Consider the following 23,766-nt stretch of genomic DNA (forward strand, 5'->3'; position numbering starts at 1 on the left):
AGAATGTGAACTTTTTTTTGAAAAAAAAGGCTACTTGTAGTTTCAATGTTAGCCTTTAATTAATGGTGCTCAAACGTATTAATACAAAAACTAACAACTAAATAACATATATGGTGAACTAATACAACAAAACAAGTGCAATGACTGAGACTAGCTTATAAAGGCTTAACACATTGGTGCACTCGAAAGAGTTAAACTTATTTGGCCTTATTGGTTCTCACCTACAATCGTGTGAGTTTTACAGTTTAATTAAACCGATGTGAATTCCTAGTTTGACAGAGTAGGCGTTTTCCTGGGAGCCAATCAAAACGCTCTGCGCTTCATGCGTTGAGGAAAACTACGCCACGCGGGCCAATATCGACCCACTGTTTCAAGCTTTTGGTTGAACTGTCTGTAACAACACGAGGGGCAGCCCGAAACTTTTTCAACTGTCTCCTAAATGAACACGTAGCCTAATTGCACTGTTCTCAAGACAGTGCGAATACTTCAGCCTTTTCATATCGGGGAACTTCTCATTCACGTCTGTGCAACTTTACCCAAAGAGTAATTTAGGCTAACATGACAAAAATCCTGTTAGCTTACAGCGTTGTTAAATCTCTGAGACAAGGATGTGTGGTTGGCAGAAGAGTAGGAGACACCTCTGCGTGGCTGAGACTTCAAACTACTAAACTTTTTAGCGTGAAGGTAAGTTAACGGTGTGTGAGTGAAAACCGAAGTTGTCAGTTGTAAAGGCACGAAACGTCCGAGAAGCGTGTTGGAGCACGAACGCCACATCAGGCTATTCCTCAGAAGAAAATCCAAAGTTTGCAGCGCATTGCCGAGACACAAACGTACACATGTGTAAACGTTGTTGCACCTTATTGTTCAAAAACAGCAAGAACTAATTCATTATTCGGCATAGACCCAGAACAACACGATGTTCTTATTTCAACATAATTCAAACTAGTGCAATAGTTTCAGTCACCGGCCAGTGTATTAGACACGGCATGGTTAACTAGCTTACCTGCACGCAGCGGCGCAAAGATATTTGTTACATAAAGTTTGGAAAAGTGTTTTTTGGTTGGTTGTCATTACGCCGAATTGAAGGGGGGGCTACATGTGATTGAATAAAACATAGCAAGTTACTTGTCTACGTCGTAAGCGTGCGTCATTAAGAAAGACTGCAGCAAATTGCCACATTTTGAATGCAATTTTGGTCGGTGACAAAAGTGAAACTTTCTGCGTATTAACTCACACAAAATGAAAAGTAGAGAGTTTTGCAATGGTAGGTTATGATATTTCAGACTGCCGTCTCATATAATGTTCAAAATGGAGGTTATGTGACGCTAATCCTGTTCATCGTGTATGGTAATTCTATGTAGAATTGCATCATGTTTGAAGGGCGACCTGCGCAACATCTGACTTTCTCTTCACCTAACTTCAACAACATGTAATTGCACTTATTGATGTGTATGCACGTTATATATCTGGTATGTATTTGAGGAAAAGAGTCTTAACTACTAATTGGTCACGGCCCCTGGCTGGAGCTCACACTGAGAGCGAGAGAGCGTCTCAGCTTTTAAAGCACAATTCACATTGTCCTGCAGCTTTAACATGAACTCCTAGAGTCTCACTGGTCTACCTCAGTAATTTCAAACGTTTGCCTTTGGTTTGTCCAAACTCGCTTCATACAAAGGGAATGCTTTATTCTTTGGGGAAATGTATCTTGTTATCTGTCTGATCTCTTTTAACTTCCAGGCCCAGACGGCCCACCTGGTGTTGGAGGATGGCACCAGGATGAAGGGGTTTTCCTTTGGGCATGATGGCTCTGTAGCCGGGGAACTCGTCTTCAATACTGGCCTGGTGGGGTAAGGAGATGATATACGTATAAGTCGAAACATTGTGTACTTGAACAAGTCCGATACCAAATACTAAAATATCAACCTTGCTGTGTATTCATTTAGTTTCAAACTTTTTCATAAAGACAAAGTTACACTGGAGTTTCTCACTTTATAGAGGGCTATGAGTCAATGACATGACAATGTGCTTTGTAATCACTACATCCCAATAGCCTGCTGTTTCTCTGCTTTAGGTATCCTGAGGCCCTGACTGACCCCAGCTACAGAGGTCAGATCCTGACCTTGACCTACCCGATTGTGGGAAATTACGGGGTTCCCAACAGCGAGGAGCTGGACGAGCTGGGCCTGAGAAAAAATTTGGAGTCGGAACGCATTCAGGTAAGAAAATCAGCAGTGGTTTTAGGGTGTCGGGCTTTGTAGAGGCCTCGGTGCTGCAATGTATTTCTTTTAAATTCCTGCTTTGATCCTGTCTGTCTATTAGTAATTAGTTGGTCAGTGCGTCACCTTAGTCCAGACTAAAATATATAAAAATTGCCATGATGTATCATCCATGAGGATGAATTTGAATCACTTTGGGGCCTCTTTTCTCTTTTCATCTACAGTATCGCCATCAAGTCAACATTTTAGTGTATCACTAAATACTACCTAGCTGTGATTTAGTTTACATCTTAATTAGAAAATGTTACAGAGGCTTGCTTACACAATAAACAAAAATGGTTTACATCGTAAATAGCATTGTCATTCTTAGCGTGTTATCATGCTGATGCTAAGATCAAAGCACTGCTAAGTGCAGCCGCACAGAGCTGCCCGCATGGCTGGAAACCTTTTTTTCTTGTTATAATGGACTCTTTTTGAAAATGCCAAAACTTGGTTTGACCATATTTGAAGATTGGTGTTGTGCTTTGGTGTTTCTAGGTATCTGGTCTTCTTGTTCAAGACTACAGTCACGAGTTCAGCCACTGGAACTCTGTCAAGTCTTTGGGACAATGGCTACAAGAAGAGAAGGTTTGGATTCAAATGACCAAGTATCTGTAATCTCAGAGAGGAGAGTAGGACTGGATTTACAAAATGTACTTTCCTTTTTAAAGGTTCCTGCGCTGTTTGGAATAGACACCAGAATGCTGACAAAGATCATCAGAGATAAGGTACTGTAAACACAAAGGTGGGAACTGCACCAAACATTCACAAATTAATTGGTTGATCACTCACTGTCATTTTGCTTGTGATCACTCATCAGGGCACAGCTTTGGGGAAAATTGAATTTGATGGGCAGCCTGTTGAAATATTTGACCCCAACCAGAAAAACCTAATAGAAGAAGTTTCAACCAAGGTAACAGCAGCTAACTATTATATTTAACATCACAACAGAGCAGTTCTTCCCAAATGGTGTTGATTAGTGCTAACCCCTCTTTTCTGCCTCTCTCCGACTACTAGGAAATCAAAGTTTTTGGAAAAGGAAACCCCATAAAAGTGGTGGCTGTTGATTGCGGTATTAAACATAACATTATTCGCCTGCTGGTTAAGGTGAGGAAAAAATACATCTGTGTTATTGATTGTGCGTCCTCATTAGTTTACACATAGAGACATTATGTTTTAATGATGTAGTCCAAAATGGCATCTGTCCAGATATAGAAAAGAACACTCGTTCACATGTAGTTTGCAACCTGACCTAGAAAATATGTGATGGTAATGGAAGGTTTAAAAAAAAATAAAAAAATCTTTTAGTACTTGTTTGTGTCATCTCGCTGTAAGAGATAGTGGGCTTCTCATGGTTTTTATGCTCCATTTAATGGTTTGTTATTTATGGTGTCGATATTAGCTTGTAATTGCTTGAAATAGTCAGGAAAAGCCGCCTGCAGACTTCTAATGCAGTAATCTGTTCCCTTGTTTGCCTTTTTTATGAGTCTGTTGATGAGTATCTGGCCGGCTGGACGTTCTCATAATAATACGTTATGGCAATATTGCTTTTCTGTGGAGGTTGAAGATAGTTAGTTGGACAAAATGAGACAATTTGCTTGCCCTAATCGTATAATAATTATAAATGCCAATATTATTATTGTTGGAGAACTTTGGAGTCCTGAGACGTTGGTAAACATTTGTTATTTTTAGTGAATGTAACGGAGCATGGGTCACCTCTGTCGGAGCATTCATTATGACATGAGTTTATTTAGTGTCATTCATTACAACACATGTAACATGCTATGTTTACAACTAAAGGGATGGATTCTGAACTGATGTCAATTTTGTACAAAACTATCAAGTTATCTTAGGTTACTTCACATTAACGTGACCATTTAAGCCAGGGGTCAGCAACCTTTCCTATCCAAAGAGCTATTTTGCCCTTTTGTCCACCCAAAAACATCCGTCTGGAGCCGCAAAAGCTATTTGATATCACAGCTTACAAAATGTTATATATTGTAATATTACATATACAAAAACTATAGTTTGTTGTATTTATAAAATTATAGAACAAGAATAAAGACAATTATTGACAGTGTTGCTATTTTACCTGTTATAACTATCAAACTCTTATGAAGGGGAGGAAAATAAATAGTCATGTGTCGGCCTACATTGAGGTCAATTAAAAACACAACTATGCGGATCTTGAGTCATATCTATATTTGTGTCATGTAGTAGAGTTTTCGCCCTGCAATCACAAGGTATGATCCCTGCCTTCCTCACGTGAGGTTTCCATTTTAAAACGCATATCTTTTGCTATGTTTACACTGAGCGTCCTCACTACGCCGGACTTTTATAGCACCGGAAACGGAGGAGGACAAATCCATTTTTACAAGCGGACGCCTCACTATCTCATGAGCTGCCACACAACTAGCAGCATTAGTTGAGTTTGGAAACGTGATCCACTTCGTGAAAGTATGTTTACTTTGCTCAGTTTGCTGCAGTAGTTGAGAAATCGCTCTTCTTTGCCCCTCAGCGCTTGATGCTTTTCAGCAAATGCTGTGTGCTTGTTCTGGAAGAGTCTTTCAACATTAAATGATTTGTTTGATAATTTCTCACCACATATCAAGCAGACAGGTCAGCCAACATCGTTGGCAGTGAAAGCAAATGTTAAAACATTTTATTTTTATTTTCAGTGACCCAATATCACCTCAAACTCCAAGATAAAAGGAGTTTCCTTTGAAAGATTTTCCACAAAAAAAAAAGCCTCGGGTTGCCGACCCCTGATTTAAGCAAAATCATATGATTACATAGTATAGTATCTCTCTATATTCTATATATCTTTCTGTGCAGAGGGGTGCAGAGGTCCACCTCGTACCGTGGGATCAGGATTTGCAGAGTCTAGACTACGACGGCCTCTTCATCTCCAATGGACCAGGAGATCCGTCTCTGGCCAAGACACTCATCCACAATGTCCGCAAGGTAGAAAATCATGCTGTTTCAATGTTTTGATTGTTTGTGCAACATTTGAGTTTTAATCAGTGCTTTTCTTTCATGACCGATTGATTATATTTATATCATGATCAACACTGTACCTTCATAAATATTATTTGTATGTGTTTTGTCCTGTGAAGGTGCTGGAGAGTGATCGTCCCCAGCCAGTGTTTGGGATCTGTATGGGCAACCAGATCACTGCTCTGGCTGCAGGAGCTCAGTCATTTAAGCTACCTATGGGCAACAGGTGAACTCTTTTGTGTTATTGTCACCAGTTGTTCAGCGGAATAGTTTGACACCATTCATAGGACTGTGTATCCTGTCGCCTGTGTGGATCCACGTGTGCTTGCACAGGATGATCAAAAAATAATATTGTGCTTTTGCGTTTTTGGTTCCCCAGAGGCCAGAACCAGCCGGTGGTGAATGTGATGACGGGCCAGGCCTTCATTACGGCGCAGAACCACGGCTACGGCATAGACAGCGAGTCGCTGCCCCCAGGGTGGAGCCCTCTCTTCACCAACGCCAATGATGGCACCAATGAGGTTGATTTCACTCTGTGTCAAAGTCTGTTTCTCAGACAACATGGCATTTGGGTATTTTTGTTCTGTGTCTTTCGGGATAAGAAACGCACCGGATTCTCCTACAGACCAAATGTATTCAAGCAAATAAGATATGCCTATGGTAGACCACAAAGTCTACACACATTAGTTTACTCAATAACATTTTCCAAAAATAGACTCAGTGGTTTCAGAAATGCAAACAAATTAAATGCAGAATACCGTTGGCTTGATTTTTGTTTTCTAATATCAAATCTGCATGTTTTTCAGGGCATCATGCACAAAACTAAGCCTATTTTCACGGCCCAGTTCCACCCAGAGGCTAAAGGCGGTCCCACCGACACAGAGGTAATTAAGGACTTTTATATTGCTGCATAAACTACCTGAACGCTATACTAGAATGAAGTAAAGGTATCTTTACAGAATGCTACTCAAGTAGAAATTGAAGTCGTCTTTTGAAACGACTTGTGTAAAAGACCAAAGCAGAACTGAGGTGGCTTTGTGACGGTCATTTGCTTCTATGTATATTGTACAGTATGTAAACCAGACATGGTCCAAAAAAAATAACAGAATTTTTAAGCAGTTACTGCATCACTTTCAATGGAAGATATAATCATGTGTGGTGCCTCACATTTAACTGCACCAGAGCCACAGGTGCCTGTCCCTTTCCTGACAATAAGGCGTTGATGATTCTGTGCTACAGTTCTTGTCTCCCACATGACAGGCACGAACTGTAGTTCAAGTCACTGGTCAAAGTATGTTGTAACCTCTGTCATATTAAGGCAGAATAATAAGACCTGTCCTCTCTACCATAACATGCAGTTGACAGCTCTGCTGGAGCTTTCTTGCTCCTCCTGGGTTTTTCTTTTGGGGGGTATCACACAAAACATCTTACACTATGCCCATGACAAATATTGTATTCCCTTGACTGTCAGGAAGAGCAATATTTTGTATAACTATTGACTTTGTTTACTTTTACCTTCTGCATAACACAAAAAGTGTCAATTTGCCTGACTATCAACAAATAGTTGCAGTCTGTGCAATTGGCACAAATGATCACAGCTGACTGATTTCATCATACGTGTAAATGCATTGTAACAGATTTAACATTTAACTACTTTCAATGTCAGCTGGTGTCATATCGTTGTGGTCTGAAACAAAGCACTCACTGATTTATCATTGGTGGGCTAAGGGAATAAAGAAAAATGCATAGATGTATATGTAGTATATATTGGCTCTATAAAGTAGTAAAACATGTCATTTCAATACCAGTGTGAGGGTAACAAATACTGAAACTTAGGCTCCTACTAATGCTATTAGTATACGACTCAAACAATGGTTTCATTGGTATTTTTCTTTGTGTCTACAGTTCCTCTTTGACGTCTTCATGTCTCTGATCCAGAAAGGAAAAGACGGCAATATAGTTTCAGTCATGCCTAAGGCACCACCCATTCCTCCTAGAGCTCAGGTAAAGAACTGAATGTCAAACATGTTCAGCAGGTTATGAACAGCATGGTATTTTAGGTGAGTAGGAGTAGAAGGTTATTAAATAATGTATCGAATAGGTTGCTTTTTAAGAAAATACCCCGATTTAGTGTTCTTAGAGCATTTCTAGTTGTATACCATAATGATCTATAGTGAAAAATAATAAGAAATTGACATCTGGGTCAATGCTGTCTATTTGTGTAACTGCAGGTGTCAAAGGTGCTCGTACTGGGTTCTGGTGGTCTGTCTATTGGTCAGGCTGGAGAGTTTGACTACTCTGGATCTCAGGCCATCAAGGCCATGAAGGTAAGAGATAACAAGTGTTGTTGATCTGTTGCTGAAATGTTTTTTTTTTTAAAAAGTACTATACTGTTTACTCTTTTGAGTAACATTTACAAATGACAGTACCCAGCTGTTTTAGGAAATAACAAAAAAAGAAAAAATCCAACAATGTATTTTTTGGGTGAAAACAAAGAAGCTTTCTGCTATGTGACACTGTTTGTATCTGGCAGGAGTGGGTTTTATTATTTGTAAGTAAAAAAGTGTTATTGATATTAATAATTATCAATTATTGATAGGATTATTTAAATATATTAATAATAACAGTAGCTGAATTAAACACAACTGCAGTGAGCAACTCCGCAGTGTGAACCAGCACTATTACAGCAGCTGCAAGCACAACAGTTGCACAGCGCTGCATGTGACTCAGCGGCCTGTAAAATACACAATAACAGTAAAGACAAACAAACAAGGTGACCAAAAAACACGGTGACCAGACTCTGCCCAGATAATAGTGGACATTAACACGCTTTGTCACGGGTTAAGCGGCAGACTGGTCTTCGTATGGCAGCGGGCCAAACAGCAAACGGTGACTTGAATAGGAAGAGTAGGAGAGTGGGGAATAGGAGAGTGGGGTATAGTTATTCTCTGAAGACAAATCTTCCTTCTGCAGGTTAAAGTGGAAGAGTATGGGGCGAGTTGTACGCCTCTCCTTCAGTCTGAGTGTGAGACTGACAAAAACAGACTGTTGCTCATCCAGCAAGACGAGGAGACTGTCACCTAGGTTGTTACCTTCCTCAGCATTGGCGATTGCAATATTTTATGTGCATTTTTATTGGAATGTTCATTTAAAAACTGTCTGAAGCAGAAAACAACGCCGTTACACTGATGATGTTTACGGACACAAACACCATCATAAGTCTCTCCAGCTGTTAAAGCAACTGACAGCTGATGGCAGCTGATCCAGCGCAGTCATCATAAACTGACGTCGCTTCACGTGACGCTTCAGAGGAAAGGACGTCTCCTGTCTCTTAAAACATATTGAGGGAAACGGGGATGCAATTTAGAGACTTGGGATGCACCCAGGGACTCCCTGGTGTTCCCGTGGGTTTCGTCCAATGAGGCACTAGTGCTGTGCTTTGAACCAAATCTCTTTTTAACGCTTGCTGGGTGCGGTTCCACAGTTTTTTAGGCCTCTCTCTTTGTTTCCCCAACATGGTGAAGTCCCAACAACACTGACGGATGGGTTTGTTGGGATGTGTCTGAACTGAACTGATTGTTGGTTTTGGTCTTTTCATAGAAGTTGTGGAGAATTACAAAAATACATTCTGCAGACTTTTTTTGAATACTTTCAAAAGACATTTGATAAATAGAGATCTTTGAATTATAATGTGTGCATACTGTATGGTGCCCATTCTAGTTCCTGTGAAATTAATAGGCTATTTTCATGGAGGGCTTTTGATATAGTAGGAAAAGCATTATTAAATACATTCTATTTAGCTGCTTTGTTGGCTCACTGTCATAGCTTACTGGGACACATGAATAGAACAGTGCAATCATCCATCCATCCATTATCAGCCGCTTATCCGGGGTCGGGTCGCGGTGGCAGCAGGTTCAGCAGGCCGACCCAGGCTTCCCTCTCACCCGCAACACTTTCCAGCTCATTCTGGGGGATCCCGAGGCGTTCCAAGGCCAGCCGGGAGATATAATCCCTCCAGCGTGTCCTCGGTCTTCCCCGGGGTCTCCTACCAGTTGGACGTGCCTGGAAAACCTCTAATGGGAGGCGTCCAGGAGGCATCCTGACTAGATGCCCGAACCACCTCAGCTGACTCCTTTCGACACGAAGGAGCAGCGACTCGACTCCAAGCTCCCTCCTGATGTCCGAGCTCCTTACCCTATCTCTAAGGGTGAGCCCGGCCACCCAGCGGAGGAAGCTCATTTCGGCCGCTTGTATTCGAGATCTCGTTCTTTCGGTCACGACCCAGAGTTCGTGACCATAGGTGAGGGTTGGAACATAGACCGACCAGTAAATGGAGAGCTTCGCCTTCCGGCTCAGCTCCCTCTTCACCAAGACGGACCGGTACAGCGCCTGTTTTATTGCTGCAGCCGCAACGATCCGTCTGTCGATCTCCCGCTCCACCTTACCCTCACTCGTGAACAAGACCCCGAGATACTTGAACTCCTTCGCTTGGGGTAGGCAGTTTGTCCCCACCTGGAGGGAGCAATCCACCAGTTTCCGGCAGAGCACCATGGCCTCAGATTTGGAGGCGCTAACTCTCATCCCTGCCGCTTCACACTCGGCTGCAAAACGCCCCAGTGAATGCTGGAGGTCACAATCCGAGGAGGCAAACAGGACCACATCATCCGCGAACAGCAGAGAGGCGATCCCGAGACTCCCGAACCGGATCCTCTCCGGCCCCTGGCTGCGCCTAGATATCCTGTCCATGAAAGTCACGAACAGGACCGGTGATAAAGGGCAGCCCTGGCAGAGGCCAACACCCACCGGGAACGTGTCTGACTTACTACCGAGGATACGAACACAGCTCCTACTGCAGGCGTACAAAGACCGGATAGCCCGTGCCAACGGGTCCGGCACCCCATACTCCCGCAGCACCCCCCACAAAAACCCCCGAGGGACCCGGTCGAAAGCCTTCTCCAAGTCCGCAAAGCACATGTAGACTGGTTGGGCAAACTCCCAGGACCCCTCCAGTAGTCTTGCAAGGGTAAAGAGCTGGTCCACTGTTCCACGACCGGGACGGAATCCGCACTGCTCGTCTTGAATCTGAGGTTCGACAAGCGGTCGGAGCCTCCCTTCCAGCACCCTGGCATAAGCTTTTCCCGGGAGGCTGAGCAGTGTGATGCCACGATAGTTTGAGCACACTCTCCGGTCCCCCTTCTTGAAGATGGGAACCACCACCCCGGTCTGCCAGTCCATGGGCACTGTTCCCGACCCCCATGCGACACTGAAATTATAAATGGTCATAGTGCAATCATAAAAGTTATTAGTAACACCTGTGATTTCTCTACCCTGTCAAGTCAAAATGTCTTCTGTGTAAACGGCCTACTGTCGATAGTTGTATTTTAACAACAAAAAATAAATGCCGGACAGAAAAAGATGGTATAATCGTCACACTCTGTTTTTCTTTTAAATATATATAATAATTAACCTTGTGGACATGTTTTAGGAAGAAAACCTGAAGACGGTGCTCATGAACCCAAACATAGCCTCCGTTCAGACCAATGAAGTGGGCACCAAGCAGGCCGACTCAGTCTACTTCTTGCCTGTCACGCCAGAATTTGTAACTGAAGTCATCAAGATTGAGCGTCCAGACGGCATCCTGCTCTCCATGGGTGGACAGACTGCACTCAACTGCGGTGAGATGTTTGCAACTGTTTGCGGCAAAGTCTAGTGGACTTCTGTTCAATGCACTTACACTGACCTGGGAGGAAATAACTTACACACCAAAGATAGGTGAAGCTCATGTTACTGTGGGGCTCTTAGGCTGGGTTGCACCGAAAAGGATGAATTTCTACCCCGATTTGAATCATGGTTTAACTTTAAAAAATGTTTTGCTCCAAACTTTAAATCAAGCTTTAAACTCCAATTTAGAATGTGATCGAGTCATAACTTCAAACTTACACGTGAGGAGGTTAAACTTTTGAAATGGCTGCCTTTTTTTAAGATGGATTGAGCAGAATAAATAATCAAGCTCCTTGAAGAAAGTTAAGAGACAGACTTCACTCGATTAAGTTTTATGATGCTGCTGCTGCTGAATTTCTCTTACTATACCTGTTCAGCAAGGAAACTGTCATAGAACAGTAAGATTGGATCTCCATATTGATTACACTCTTTAATTTTTGGTTTGAACTTGTATTTACATAAATAATATTTGTTTTTAATTATACAAGAGAGCTATACTTCATTTTTCATTTGGATTTACTCATGTTAAACGCAGTTTAGCTAAACTCTGTTTAGAACTTATCTTCTGATAAATTAATCCTGGTTAGTGTAACCCAGCCTAAGGATAGAAACATACACTAAATGGCATAGGCAATGCTCAGAAAGACTTTTCCACTCTTCAACTAACTTGAGTTTCTGGTTGAGTTTATACTTTTTATATTTGGATTGGTGTCTTGTGCTGTGTTTAGGAGTTGAGCTGTTCCAGAGTGGTGTCCTGGAGCAGTACGGGGTGAAGGTGCTAGGAACCCCAGTGGAGTCCATCATGGCCACAGAGGACAGACAGCTTTTTTCTGACAAACTGATGGAGATTAATGAGAAGATTGCACCCAGTTTTGCTGTGGCGTCAGTAAGGATCAAAACAAATAAGTTAATTTTGTAAGAAACATGTTGTATACATTTTGCATGTATTCTCTATTTGTTTGTGTGTTAACCAACTGTTGTTTTAACTTTTGTGCATCTCTCTCGAAAAGTAACTCTGATGTCCTGAGAGTAAAAATGTCCCTGTCTAAAACTACCATAAAATAATTACTTCCCAATTAAATCTTTTATCCAACTTCAGTCCTGGAACACAAACTCTGAAATATTTTCTAGATTCTATGGGGATTTTTGTATGTCACAGTATGTTATGTCAATGATGATTGACATAACATTTTATTTTATTTTTCGTCTCGGATTAAAATAACTCCCACTTGATACCTAGGAGGACCAAAATGTCCCCTTCCTAAAATTGCGATATAAATACTGTATTATAATATGCATTGCATCAAAAGCTTCAGTGCTCAATAATATAGCAACACTCCCTCAAAATGGCTCAATCAGGTGTAAACTGGAAAAATATACAAATTTATAGCCAGAAAGCCTTATATAATATAATGCATGATGTTATGCTGTAATGATGTGATATAAAAATTGAGTTTTGAATGGGTCTTAGAATGGGACCTTTTTCTCCTTAAGGACCTGAGTGCCTTTATTTTGGCAACACAGTTTATTTTAGACTTATTATAGGAGCTGAGGCTGAACTTCGAAAATTTTAAAAAGCATTTATATAGCACATTTCCGCAACAAGCCAGTTCAAACCGCTTTACATAAAACATCCAAGACATTTAAATTAATTAAACGGTCATCTAAGAGCCAAGAGAATATACAATACAAAAGAGCTACTGGTAAATAGAATAAGACACGTGTAAAATACAAGAAAATGACCATGGAGTGTAAGAAATAATTTAATAAAAGGCAGCGGCAAACTGTAAAGTCTTCAGACTTGATTTTAAAAAAATGGTCAAAACATTAAATTAAGATCAAAATGATTAAATTAAAAAGCCAAAAAATGCCCCTCTTATGCACAAGGTTTAAGTGTTATCATGGGAAATACAGTATAATATATGTGCGCATCTTTCAGGTAGCCGATGCCTTGAAAGCGGCAAAGAAGATCGGTTACCCGGTGATGTTACGGTCGGCCTATGCCCTTGGTGGTCTCGGATCTGGTCTGTGTGCCAACAAAGAGAAGCTGGAGGAAACTGCACACCAGGTCAGAATAAATGGTGTAATGTAGAGGAGCTGGAGGCATCCAATTATAATTCTTATTCTTTATTTATTTTCTTTACACATGATTGATCGTGATCAACAATTGAAGAATTTTACATTTTTTGTTCATACCCATGTTTCCAGCATTAACCTGCACAGAGATGAAAGCTTTGAAATTGTTTAGATATTTTTTTTGGTGCTCCGTCAAGAAGTGGATCGTTTGCTGTTGCTTAGCAACAGTCTTTTGTGCTCATAAGCGCTACTATAGTCAGAAAGATGAACTGGTTTTAATCTGTGATTGCAAGCTGCAAAATGAACAGTCTGTATCAGACTGATTAATGCATACTTTCTTATGCCATGCTGTATGTCGTGCTGCTTTCCTTATCTTGCATTTCATATTATAGAATTTTTTGTTTTATTTGGATGTTCCAAAGGCAAATGTTTCTTTGCCAGCTGTGTTCTGCCACTGTGCCACTCTTTTGTGGCAAGTACGGAGCAAAGATATTGTTCACAAGGTCCTTGTCTAAGCTTTGAAAAACAAACAGTGAGACCCAAGGTGAACATTTCACCCTGATCAAAAAGAGTATTATATTTATTTCTATCCATTGCATGTGTTATTGTGAAAACTGTTAGCACATGTCCTTGGAATATGTTACCATGTTTCATTTGTATTCTTAGTCTCAACAAATTACTTTATATGATTTCAGTGCATTTGCACAACATGTTCTACATTGTAGGTACACTTATATGTAGGGAAGCTGCAATAAAGTACATTTTGAACATAATAATAACAACACAAAGTACATTTTATATAGAAAGTAGCTTTTCTGTTGAGGCTTGTGCTTTGGAAGTTGTTAATATTACAAGGCGCAAATATTTTCAGAATAGTCTGTTTAATATACATATGTGAAAAGGCATCATAACACACTCTTAACACTGTTTGATGCAATCCAATCCGATGATCCTGGAAAAAAACATACTACATTGTACTTTATGTAACTTTGCGGTTTAGAGATTTTGATGAGACTGGGAAAGCATTTGTTCAATTATTGAGGCTGTAATTCATTGTGTGGGTGTACTGAATTGCATTATATTGTTAAGTATGTATATAGCCATCTGGATACAATATGAAAAATGTTCCCTTTTCTTGAAGACAGTTGGGTTTACATTAAGATTCATGGAGGAGTTGTACAACATACAGTATCCCCCACTGCAAAGGAAATGAAGTACAAAAACTATCAGTCAGGCAATGTATTTGTTATGTTAAACTATTAGAGAAAATATTGGGTGTACATAAACTTGCATCTAATTGTATATTATTTCTACTGAATAGTGTTATTTCATGTCAAACCAAAAACGGTTTACTGTATTTATCCCATGTAGTTTTAATTGCAGTTTTAGAATGATTAAGCATTAAGCCTTGGTAATATTAGATAGGAAGCAAGTGCTCCAAATTGCCTCCACTGATTGTAAATTTTTTAAATTGTAAATATATATTGAATTATATTGTAAGGGTCTTTATGTTCCATAAACATCAGCTGTGACGTCACGTCACACAGCTTCTGAAAGACATTGGGACAGTCCTGACTCCATCCCCAATGACAACATCCACCAGGTGCCCCAGCTCAGTAGGGGCTTGTGCCTAATAACCATCCACCCCAGAGTCCCCCTTATTCCCCACCACAATGGTGACTCTATTCTGGAGAGAGACGTTAACGGGCTGTTCAGTCACCAGTCCGTCAAGCTCCTGAAGTTTGCCGATGACACACATCGTCATTGGACTTAACTCTAGTGGGGATGAGGTTGACCATCTGGTGCAGTCGAAACAACTTGGAGCTAGTTGTGGATTTTCTTCGCTCTGCTGAGAGCCCTCCACAACTTGTTGGCCTCAAGTACCCTGAGGCGAGCAAGAAAGATTGTAGCAGCTCACCCTAGAGACAAACATGTTGAGTCCTTCCCTCTGGCAGGAGGATGTAGACCAAGACCTAATGCCACAAAAAAAGTTTTTTTCCCATCTACCGTTGGGCTCATTGACAAAGCCCCCCAACTGACACGGACACTTACATGCCCAGGCTGTAAGGTTACAAGTTATGACTTCCAGTTACACTCCCTTGCACAACTCTATTTAGATACACACTTGACACTTTAATAACATACTTGTTTTAACATACTCTTTATTTGTTTGCTTGTTTTGTTTATCATTTTTTATTGTAAATGGTCATATATTTTATTTTTTAATTGTGTCTTTTACTATTGTAAGTGTATTATAGTGTATGCATATTGTTAAACACCAATTGGCAAGCCAAATTCCTTATATGTGTTAGATCCCTGGCAATAAACGGTTTCTGGTCTGATTTGGATTGTGTCTAACAGCTGTCTAACAATAATAATAATCTGTGCATTTTGTACTGTAGGCTCTGGCGATGAGCAGACAGATCCTGGTGGAGAAATCTTTGCTGGGCTGGAAGGAGGTGGAATATGAGGTGGTGAGAGACGTGGCCGATAACTGCGTCACTGTCTGCAACATGGAGAATTTCGACCCGCTGGGCATTCACACAGGTACTGAAGCTAAAACACAGTACTACATGCTGATGTAATTGTCCTCAGGCTGTCGGGCACTGTTTTGTGTTATTTTTTGCAATATTGTGTTTGATTCAGTTGTTTGCTTTTTGTATTCTATCGTCCTCAAAAAACCTATACGTTCTCTCTCTGGGGAGGCTACGTCAGGGTGAGCGGGATTTCTTTTTGCTCTTCTCCAAGCGAGCCTGTTGTTCTTGTCCGAAGTTTACTGTGTACCTGATGAGACAGAGATTTTAGACAGCTGTCGTCCCTGTGTTATTTCTTCATCTTATTTTGGCAGATCAATAAAAGCATTGAGTCGATACTTGAGTGAAACACTTTAGCCTGTGGATTCAATTCAGTTCTCACAGCCAACATCTAGAACGTTTACAGACTGAGACACTTGAAGAGTAACTAAGATTAAAGATGGTTTGAGTGGTCTTTAAAGTGTGCTTTTCATCAAAAATGGAATGATCTCTAGCCCCACAGCTTCTCCTGTATAACAATCGACGATAACTTTGCAAAACAAATTTTACAGGTTGTAAAACTATATTGTTGGGCAGATTTGTCTCACTAATTACAAGAACTGTACATTAACGATTCAGATGTCACATTTCATGGTAAATACAATAATATACAGTATATTCTTAAAGGTTATTAAACCGCATGGTTTAATACATGGTTTAATTGCCGTTTCTCGTCTTTGATTCCAAATTCATGTGAGAAACAGGCTTCTTTTTGTGATGTTTAAGCTCATTAAACAAACGCCAAGTTCAGAGACTTACTACTGTTTAAAACCTTTAAATCCTTCTTCCACTTCCTCCTCAGGTGACTCCATAGTCGTGGCACCTAGCCAGACATTGTCCAACGAAGAGTACCACATGCTCCGGGAGACGGCTATCAAAGTGGTTCGTCACCTTGGCATTATAGGCGAATGCAACATCCAGTATGCCCTCAACCCGTTGTCCCTGGAGTACTGCATCATTGAGGTTAACGCCCGGCTCTCCAGAAGCTCTGCTTTGGCTTCCAAAGCCACTGGGTAAGAGATTAATTTATACAAACAGAAGGTGCACACACACGTTGGACAAAATCAAAGCATATATCTTGCAACCTATCGGAGTCAACACAACATCTCAGGTTTGATGAAGATCATTACTGATCATGCTCATAATGCTTATTTGGTGCCGAAACTTCAACCAGTAGTTGATTTGGTCTTCTTGGTCCATGTTTTACAGATATCCCTTGGCTTTTGTTGCAGCTAAGCTGGCTTTGGGTATCCCCCTACCAGAGATCAAGAACGCTGTATCGGAGAAGACCACAGCCTGCTTTGAACCTAGTCTAGACTACATCGTCACCAAGATCCCCCGCTGGGACCTGGACCGCTTTCAGGGCATGTCCCATGAAATAGGCAGTGCCATGAAGAGTGTCGGAGAGGTGGGGGAGGATCCACGGATAAACACTCATTCGCTCATTGTCTAAACCTCTTAGCCACTTGCTTATTCTCTATGCTCACACACCCACATTATTTAGTTATATATTTCCCTCTTCCGGATTCAGGTGATGGCAGTCGGCCGGACCTTTGAGGAGAGTGTGCAGAAGGCCCTGAGGATGTGTCATCCATCAGTGGATGGCTTCGTGCCCCGGCTGCCACTCAAGAAAGCTTGGGCTGATACCCAGGACCTGCAACAGGAGCTGGCTGTGCCCTCCATCACCCGCATCTTTTCCCTCGCCAAGGTACACTAGTCTTTCATAACGTTAATAATGAATGACTCTGACTACAGCTTTGTCATAAAATCAAATTTTTAACTGAAAAATGATCATGAAAAAAACATGAAATGCAGAGCAAGATGTGTCCTCGGCCTACCTGCATGCTAGATGTGAATGCCTAATTGTGTGGAAAATTATCATGTTTTATTTAGTTAAATAGTTTCACAGGAGTTATAATATTTTGAAAATGCATATATGACAGTATAGTGTTTGATTATCTAACTTAAATAGTAGTTTTTTTAAAACATGCGAGGGGAGGATATCAAATAATCTGAAAGAAGTGTTTGCTAAAACTGCTTTCATGCTTGCCTAATACAGTGCTGTTAGCCTTTCTGTTTGCTCATAGAATCAGATGAAGGTGAATCAGCATTTTCATAAACGCATCTAGACACAGGGTCAAGTTCTGCCATTCAAACTCAGACATTGGATGAAGTATTGCAAGGTCAACAACAGGCACAATTGGAACATACTTGAGGAAAATAATATAATTTGTCTGATATGTTGCTGGAAATTTTCCTCAGGCATCACACTCAAAAGCAGCAAAACATTAGCATGTTTCTTGACCATTTGTTCCATTATGTATTTGGAAAGAATATCTTGCATTAGATCAGTTTGCATCTGAATTTCTTCTGAAATCACATGAGACACTAAAACTCTGAAAGTCAGTAAGTAGTAGTAAAAGGCTCCTCCTTTACAGGGCAAGGTAGGCTTTTACTGCTGAGTGAAATCCTCCCACACTAACTTGGAATGATTCCTCTGATCAGCCATCTACTGCCAAAATGATAACACATATTTACAAACTGTTGTCAGGGCAGCACCTCTGTTGTTTTGCAGGTTAATGACACAGACTGGCTTCATGTCAGCTTTTTCATAAAAGGCCAATATTTCCAAAGTAATATATTGTCTACAATATATTTTACATGAAGTTTAATCATAAGCAATTCATGAAAGAATCTGTTGAAATTTTGTGAAACCTATTGGATGTCTTTGCTCTCAGAATGTTCCCAGAAAGGGCATTAATGATAAACTTGATGATGAATGATACATGTATGCTGAGTCTGTTTCATGTCTCCTCCTCCAAGGCCCTTCACAGTGGAATGAGTGTTGATCAGATCCACCAGCTGACATCCATAGACAAGTGGTTCATCCACAAACTCAAGAGGATAACGAAGATGGATCAGCACCTGGCAAATTACAACAGGTAGTGTTTTGTTTCTTTTTGTTTTTCTGTGTGTGCTAGTCGCTTCATATGTCGTTGAAATAAGAATTCAAGTGATACAAATTATTTTCAGCCTTTGTTTAATAATAATAATACACTTTATTTATAAAGCACAATATTTATCACAGTTACAAAATGCTTTTCATGGTTTAACCGAGATTTAAATTAGGCAAATAAACAAGTAAGACATTTTGTCATGCAACATAACACATCACAAGTGTCACCGCAGTATTTCTATGTTTACAGCAATCGGACTGATTGCTTCCAAAATGTTCGCGACAATCAATGGTGTCCACCCTTTTTTTTTTTTTTTTTTTTTTTTTTTTAATAATGTATAAAAAAACATTTTTTTATTGGTGAGCACAATTTATTTAGTTACTTATGTTTTCGTATGGCATTATGATCGTAAGTAATGAGTGTATGGGGTGATCGTACGAGATCTGTCACTGGCCTTACTCCAGATGTTGCTAATTTACACAAGGTTAAAGGTTATTAATACCTCACCTGGTGACGATTTGCCGGATGAGGTGACTGGAGAAGGCACGGTGTGTGACAGTCCAGGGAACTCTGCTACTCTCATCGCATAGCTGTTTTCAGTTTGTCTTTGTACAGTCTTCCGTATATGTCCCTATGGAATAAACCATGAATTAATAAATACAGTAGGGTTCACTGCAGCGATTTTACTCACAAATCATATCGTACTTGGTGACATATGCACACTATTAGAAGATTATTGAAAACTCCTGACCTTCTGTTCTGCAGTTCTTTAACACTAGCTGACGTTATCTTACGGATGATGATAAGTTCATCAGTTTCTCCACAGCTGACCACGAGTGTCTGTAGTTCGGACCTGCGCTGAGGAGAGCAGACGCCACTGATGAATGAATGAATGAGAGGAATTTGAGTTGAGGTTTGAGTTAGTTTATTCTTCATTTTTTTTATTGAAAGGTGCTTATAGTTTTGGCTTACTAGTACAATTCCAAATAGCACTGATATTTTGACTGTTTATGATAACGAGAATGTGCAAATTATGATGTCATATGAAGTGTCATATGAATTTCTACAGTCTGGCTTAAATTCTCCACCTCACTATCTGCGTCGGCATCAGCTGGGCATTCTCTCCAGTCAATTTTGTTATTATAGATCACATCGTTTGCGTGGGAAGGGGCATACGCCTTTTTCAGGCCCCATTTGTAATTAGTTTTTCAAAAGAAAGGTAAAATATCACACCCAGATTTCTGACTGAAGAGTCCAAGATGGTTCTGTCAATAAGGGCTTGACTTTGGAGGACCTAAGATAATTATTTCCAATATTTCATCTTGGTGGGATGGCTTTGGGACATCATTATAGCACTTTATATCTGACAGACAGGATGAAAAATTATTAAAATTGTCGTCTTTGCCGGTTTTTAATGGGACAGATTTGTGTGTGTCAGAGGCCACTGAAGAGTAAGCAATATCCGTAGGGACAGAGACTCGTTTTTAAATAAAATGTAAACCATTTTAGGTCCGTCACTGGAAATCCAGTAGGATCGAAGAATGAAAATTGCTGTAAATGGTCGTTAATGACGTGCACTAAAACATGATTGGAATTTGTAATAAATGTCAAGTATTCATAAAAGAAATCAACTCCAAGTACATGGTCTTCTTTAGAACTTTTGATGAAATTTGTTCTTTTAGAATTGGCTCTAAAATGTCTTGGATTTTTAAAAGATTTCTTTGGTTATGACGGTTTGATGATATTAGATAGCAGAGCCTAGCTTCTTTCATGGTTTGGTATAAAACCATAAGGCTGTCCTTTTTTCTATTTTATTTCTGGTTGTCTACATGTTCTCTTTATTTCTCTGGTGTAGTTGTTAACCAAGAGATGCTGTGACTTTTAAAGTTGCTATTGAGTCAAGCACTGCTTTAAAAGTATTCTGGAACTTTGTTAGTATTCTTATGTAGACATATTTGGTTTAAGGTTATTGCTATGTGTAGATGCAGTTGTAAAGGCCTTATAAAATCTGTCAGTGGAGTTTACACTGAGGACAAGAGAAGAAAAATAAGTAGCCACTGTGGGAGTAGGAGATGGGAGGAGGGACTTAAAAATAATGGCTTTCGTGGACATACACACAAGATTTAATGATAATAATAGTGTGTGTGTGTGTGTGTGTGTGTGTGTGTGTGTGTGTGTGTGTGTGTGTGTGTGTGTGTGTGAGGGTAAGGACACATCAGGACACAGAGAGCATCTCTCATGTATGCATAAGAGTGTGGAGATAGTGCTTTGCCATTCTCAAGGACTAGAGTAAAAGTTACACTTACTATATGGTATCTCTCTGACTCTCTCCTTTTCCTTGATGGTTGAACATATCTAGTCAAGTGGAACCATCTGCTCCAAAATACAGTGCTTCCATCCATCCATAACGTTGCACTCTATTGCACCACAGGTAGACTCATGGATTATCAGATTTATCGGAGTAAATTGTTATTCCGTTCCGAGTTCCCAAGCTGTCTCTGTCACTGCACCATCTACATCCATCACCTGGTTATCTGGCCCTTTATATCTGCCCTAGAGACTTTGTTGGTTCGCAGCTTAGTATTGGCATTTTGCTACAGACGATTAACGAACTATTGTCTGACCATGGCACATTAAAACCTGCAGGCAAATTCTATTTTTTTGCTTTTAATTAATACATTTAGTTTAATCATTGTATTACTTTCAAAAGAAAATCTGCATAAAAAGACAAAACACAAATATATTTTTAACACAGTATTATAAGTCACAGCAGTGTCCTGACTAACTAACACAGCACACAACAATCCACTTCATGAATATTTGTAAGATAGTAAATTATGCCCATTTGTCAGCTATCTCTAGAAATGATGAAATATTCTTCAATAGGACAATGTTGGTCCTCCAAATGAGATGGACCCCCGTCTCTTCATAGCTCTCTTCCTCTCTGGTGGTTTGCCGCTTCTCAACTGCCTCTCTCTCACTTTTTGCCCTCGGGCTCTCACCTGGACAGCCGCTGTGAGTTCTTCTGGCTCAGCCACAGGTTACCTGCTGCTTCCTTCTGACTCTGCTGTTTAATAATTAATGGCTAGATGTCTGGTGGGCACCCAGCGCAACACGCTGACACATGGAAGGCTGTTGTATTCTCCACTGCCTCTGAAGCAGGGGAGACTGGGATGGACACACAACAATAGGCTGCTGCCAGACTGATGGAGCGTAGAGGTGTTTGTGTGTGTTTGTGTGTGTGTGTGTGTGTGTGTGTGTGTGTGTGTGTGTGTGTGTTGCTGTAGTTAGAACTGAAGGATATTTATTGATAAAGATGAGAAACATCCTTTTAAAGTGAAGGCATTTTATTTTTCTTTGTTTGTACAAGTCACACGTGCTGTTAGACTTTATCTATAGCTGGAATTAAGTAAATAGAGACCAGTTATTTTAAATATGATTTCCACTCTGATAATTACTATCTTGATTTCAAACAACAACCAATGATTTGTCCTATCATGTATGTAATGAATATTGATATTTATAACATTACAAATGTGAACAAATTTGACTGTTAGCGAAAGCATGTAGGTAAGTTGACTGTAGTATCACTAGTATTGTTATGGCCTCAAGTCTCAGAATACTTTTTTTTTTTATTAGCGCTGCAACAATTATAATCGTTATTGATTAATCTGGCAATTATTTATTACATTATCACATGTCAAGTGAATGAAATGTTAAAGAAAATTGTAAAAAAAAAAAAAAAAAGACAACCTCTTCAGAAGTCCAAAACCCAAAGATGTTCATTTTTTTACAAAACAAGGAAAATCTGCAAATCCGGTCATAGCTGGAACCAGAGGATGCTTTTACTTGAAAAATGAGTGCAGCCATATTGGTTATCAAAACAATCATATTCCATATTCTGCATTGACATTTTGCTTTAGAATACCGTTTGATCAAACTTCTATAGACAAACACAGAAATCCAATTTGTATGGTAACTGCACATGACAGAGATATAATTAGGGATATAGCCCTATGCTGGACATGAATTACAATTAAATATACTTACTCAGTGTATAAGGACAGAAAACATTCAACACACAAACGTATCATTATAGTACTTTGAAGGTTCATATTGGATTAAGTGCAAAAAAAGTGTGAAAATATAGGAATTGGTTCTTACCATTTTTAAGTTGGCAGTCCCTTTCTTCACTCTTTGAACACACACACACCCACACAAAGAAACCACACATTATCTAAGTGTGGATTCATGTTTTGTGTGTGTGTGTGTGTGTGTGTGTGTGTGTGTGTGTGTGGGCAAATGTAAGTACGTTTATGGCATGCAAAGGATTTCCCTCTTGCTTTAAACTGCTCTTTCAGAGAGGATAATTGCACACAAGACAACCGAGCTCACTGATCAAATGTCTTTCCTTCCTGTGGTTCTAACTCAGCTGCTCTCTCCTTTTCATTGTTTCCTGGATTTGCTATTTCTCAGCCCGGCCATGTGCAATGGGAGTGAAAACACTTTTGACATTTCCAATATTGTTATGCTACAAGATCATAAATAATTCAGATAAGGAGGAGGGAGAGCGAGTTGTGGTTTACAAGAAATAAGAATCCTTTTTTCTGCTGTGACATTATAGGACATACGCTTGTTGCTTTCTTAGTGGGAGTTGCATGAGGAGATCAATATAAATTTCCTCATGGATTTAGTTTAACTTGGCATGCAAGGGAAGACAGTTTCCACCTTCCACTAACTCTATAACTGTTGTATTTAAACACTGTCTTGTTTTTTTTTTTTTCTACATGTTCAGAAAAATAAAAGAAATGTGAAACTATTTCATAGCCAAATAAGCTGAGCCCAGTAATTGCATATGACCTCACTGTGAAGTGGCTTACTTTAAAGACTTTGCTAACTTTTGGATATTTTGTGTGCTAGCTTTCAAGAAAATATAATACAACATGTGACCCAACATTTACATTAAATTGTTGCAAAGTATAAGGTATGTTTAGTAATCAGGGAAAGGTTAAATAGAGAAATACATTAGTGTCTTCTGATTTTTCAGATATGGAAAGAGCAGCTCTGATTTGAAAATAATTGTAGAAATGTTTCTCTTATTTTATCCAAAGAAATCCTGAGAGGTCACTCCAGGTTGGATATTCCTGATTGTGATTTCTCTGTCGGGCCTGTCTGGTTTTTAATCTT

General features: G+C 39.9%; 1 protein-coding gene across 1 annotated transcript in view; it reads left to right on the plus strand.

The window, feature by feature from the left end:
* Positions 1-558: 558 nt before the first annotated feature.
* cps1 (carbamoyl-phosphate synthase 1, mitochondrial) overlaps positions 559-23,766 on the plus strand; it is a gene marked incomplete at its 5' end in the record, with an annotated part of 52,282 nt that continues 29,074 nt past the window's right edge. Inside the window, 21 exons of the mRNA XM_079231299.1 lie at positions 559-684; positions 1,738-1,847; positions 2,072-2,216; positions 2,754-2,843; positions 2,927-2,983; positions 3,076-3,168; positions 3,273-3,362; positions 5,091-5,219; positions 5,372-5,478; positions 5,632-5,773; positions 6,059-6,136; positions 7,158-7,256; positions 7,484-7,579; positions 10,738-10,927; positions 11,702-11,859; positions 12,913-13,041; positions 15,452-15,596; positions 16,425-16,635; positions 16,832-17,030; positions 17,154-17,330; positions 18,446-18,564. Coding sequence (XP_079087425.1) covers positions 559-684; positions 1,738-1,847; positions 2,072-2,216; positions 2,754-2,843; positions 2,927-2,983; positions 3,076-3,168; positions 3,273-3,362; positions 5,091-5,219; positions 5,372-5,478; positions 5,632-5,773; positions 6,059-6,136; positions 7,158-7,256; positions 7,484-7,579; positions 10,738-10,927; positions 11,702-11,859; positions 12,913-13,041; positions 15,452-15,596; positions 16,425-16,635; positions 16,832-17,030; positions 17,154-17,330; positions 18,446-18,564 — 2,690 coding nt within the window. The remainder of the gene's footprint in view (positions 685-1,737; positions 1,848-2,071; positions 2,217-2,753; positions 2,844-2,926; positions 2,984-3,075; positions 3,169-3,272; positions 3,363-5,090; positions 5,220-5,371; positions 5,479-5,631; positions 5,774-6,058; positions 6,137-7,157; positions 7,257-7,483; positions 7,580-10,737; positions 10,928-11,701; positions 11,860-12,912; positions 13,042-15,451; positions 15,597-16,424; positions 16,636-16,831; positions 17,031-17,153; positions 17,331-18,445; positions 18,565-23,766) is intronic.

Source organism: Taurulus bubalis (genome assembly GCF_910589615.1).
Source record: "Taurulus bubalis genome assembly, chromosome: 15".
Lineage (NCBI taxonomy): Eukaryota > Metazoa > Chordata > Actinopteri > Perciformes > Cottidae > Taurulus > Taurulus bubalis.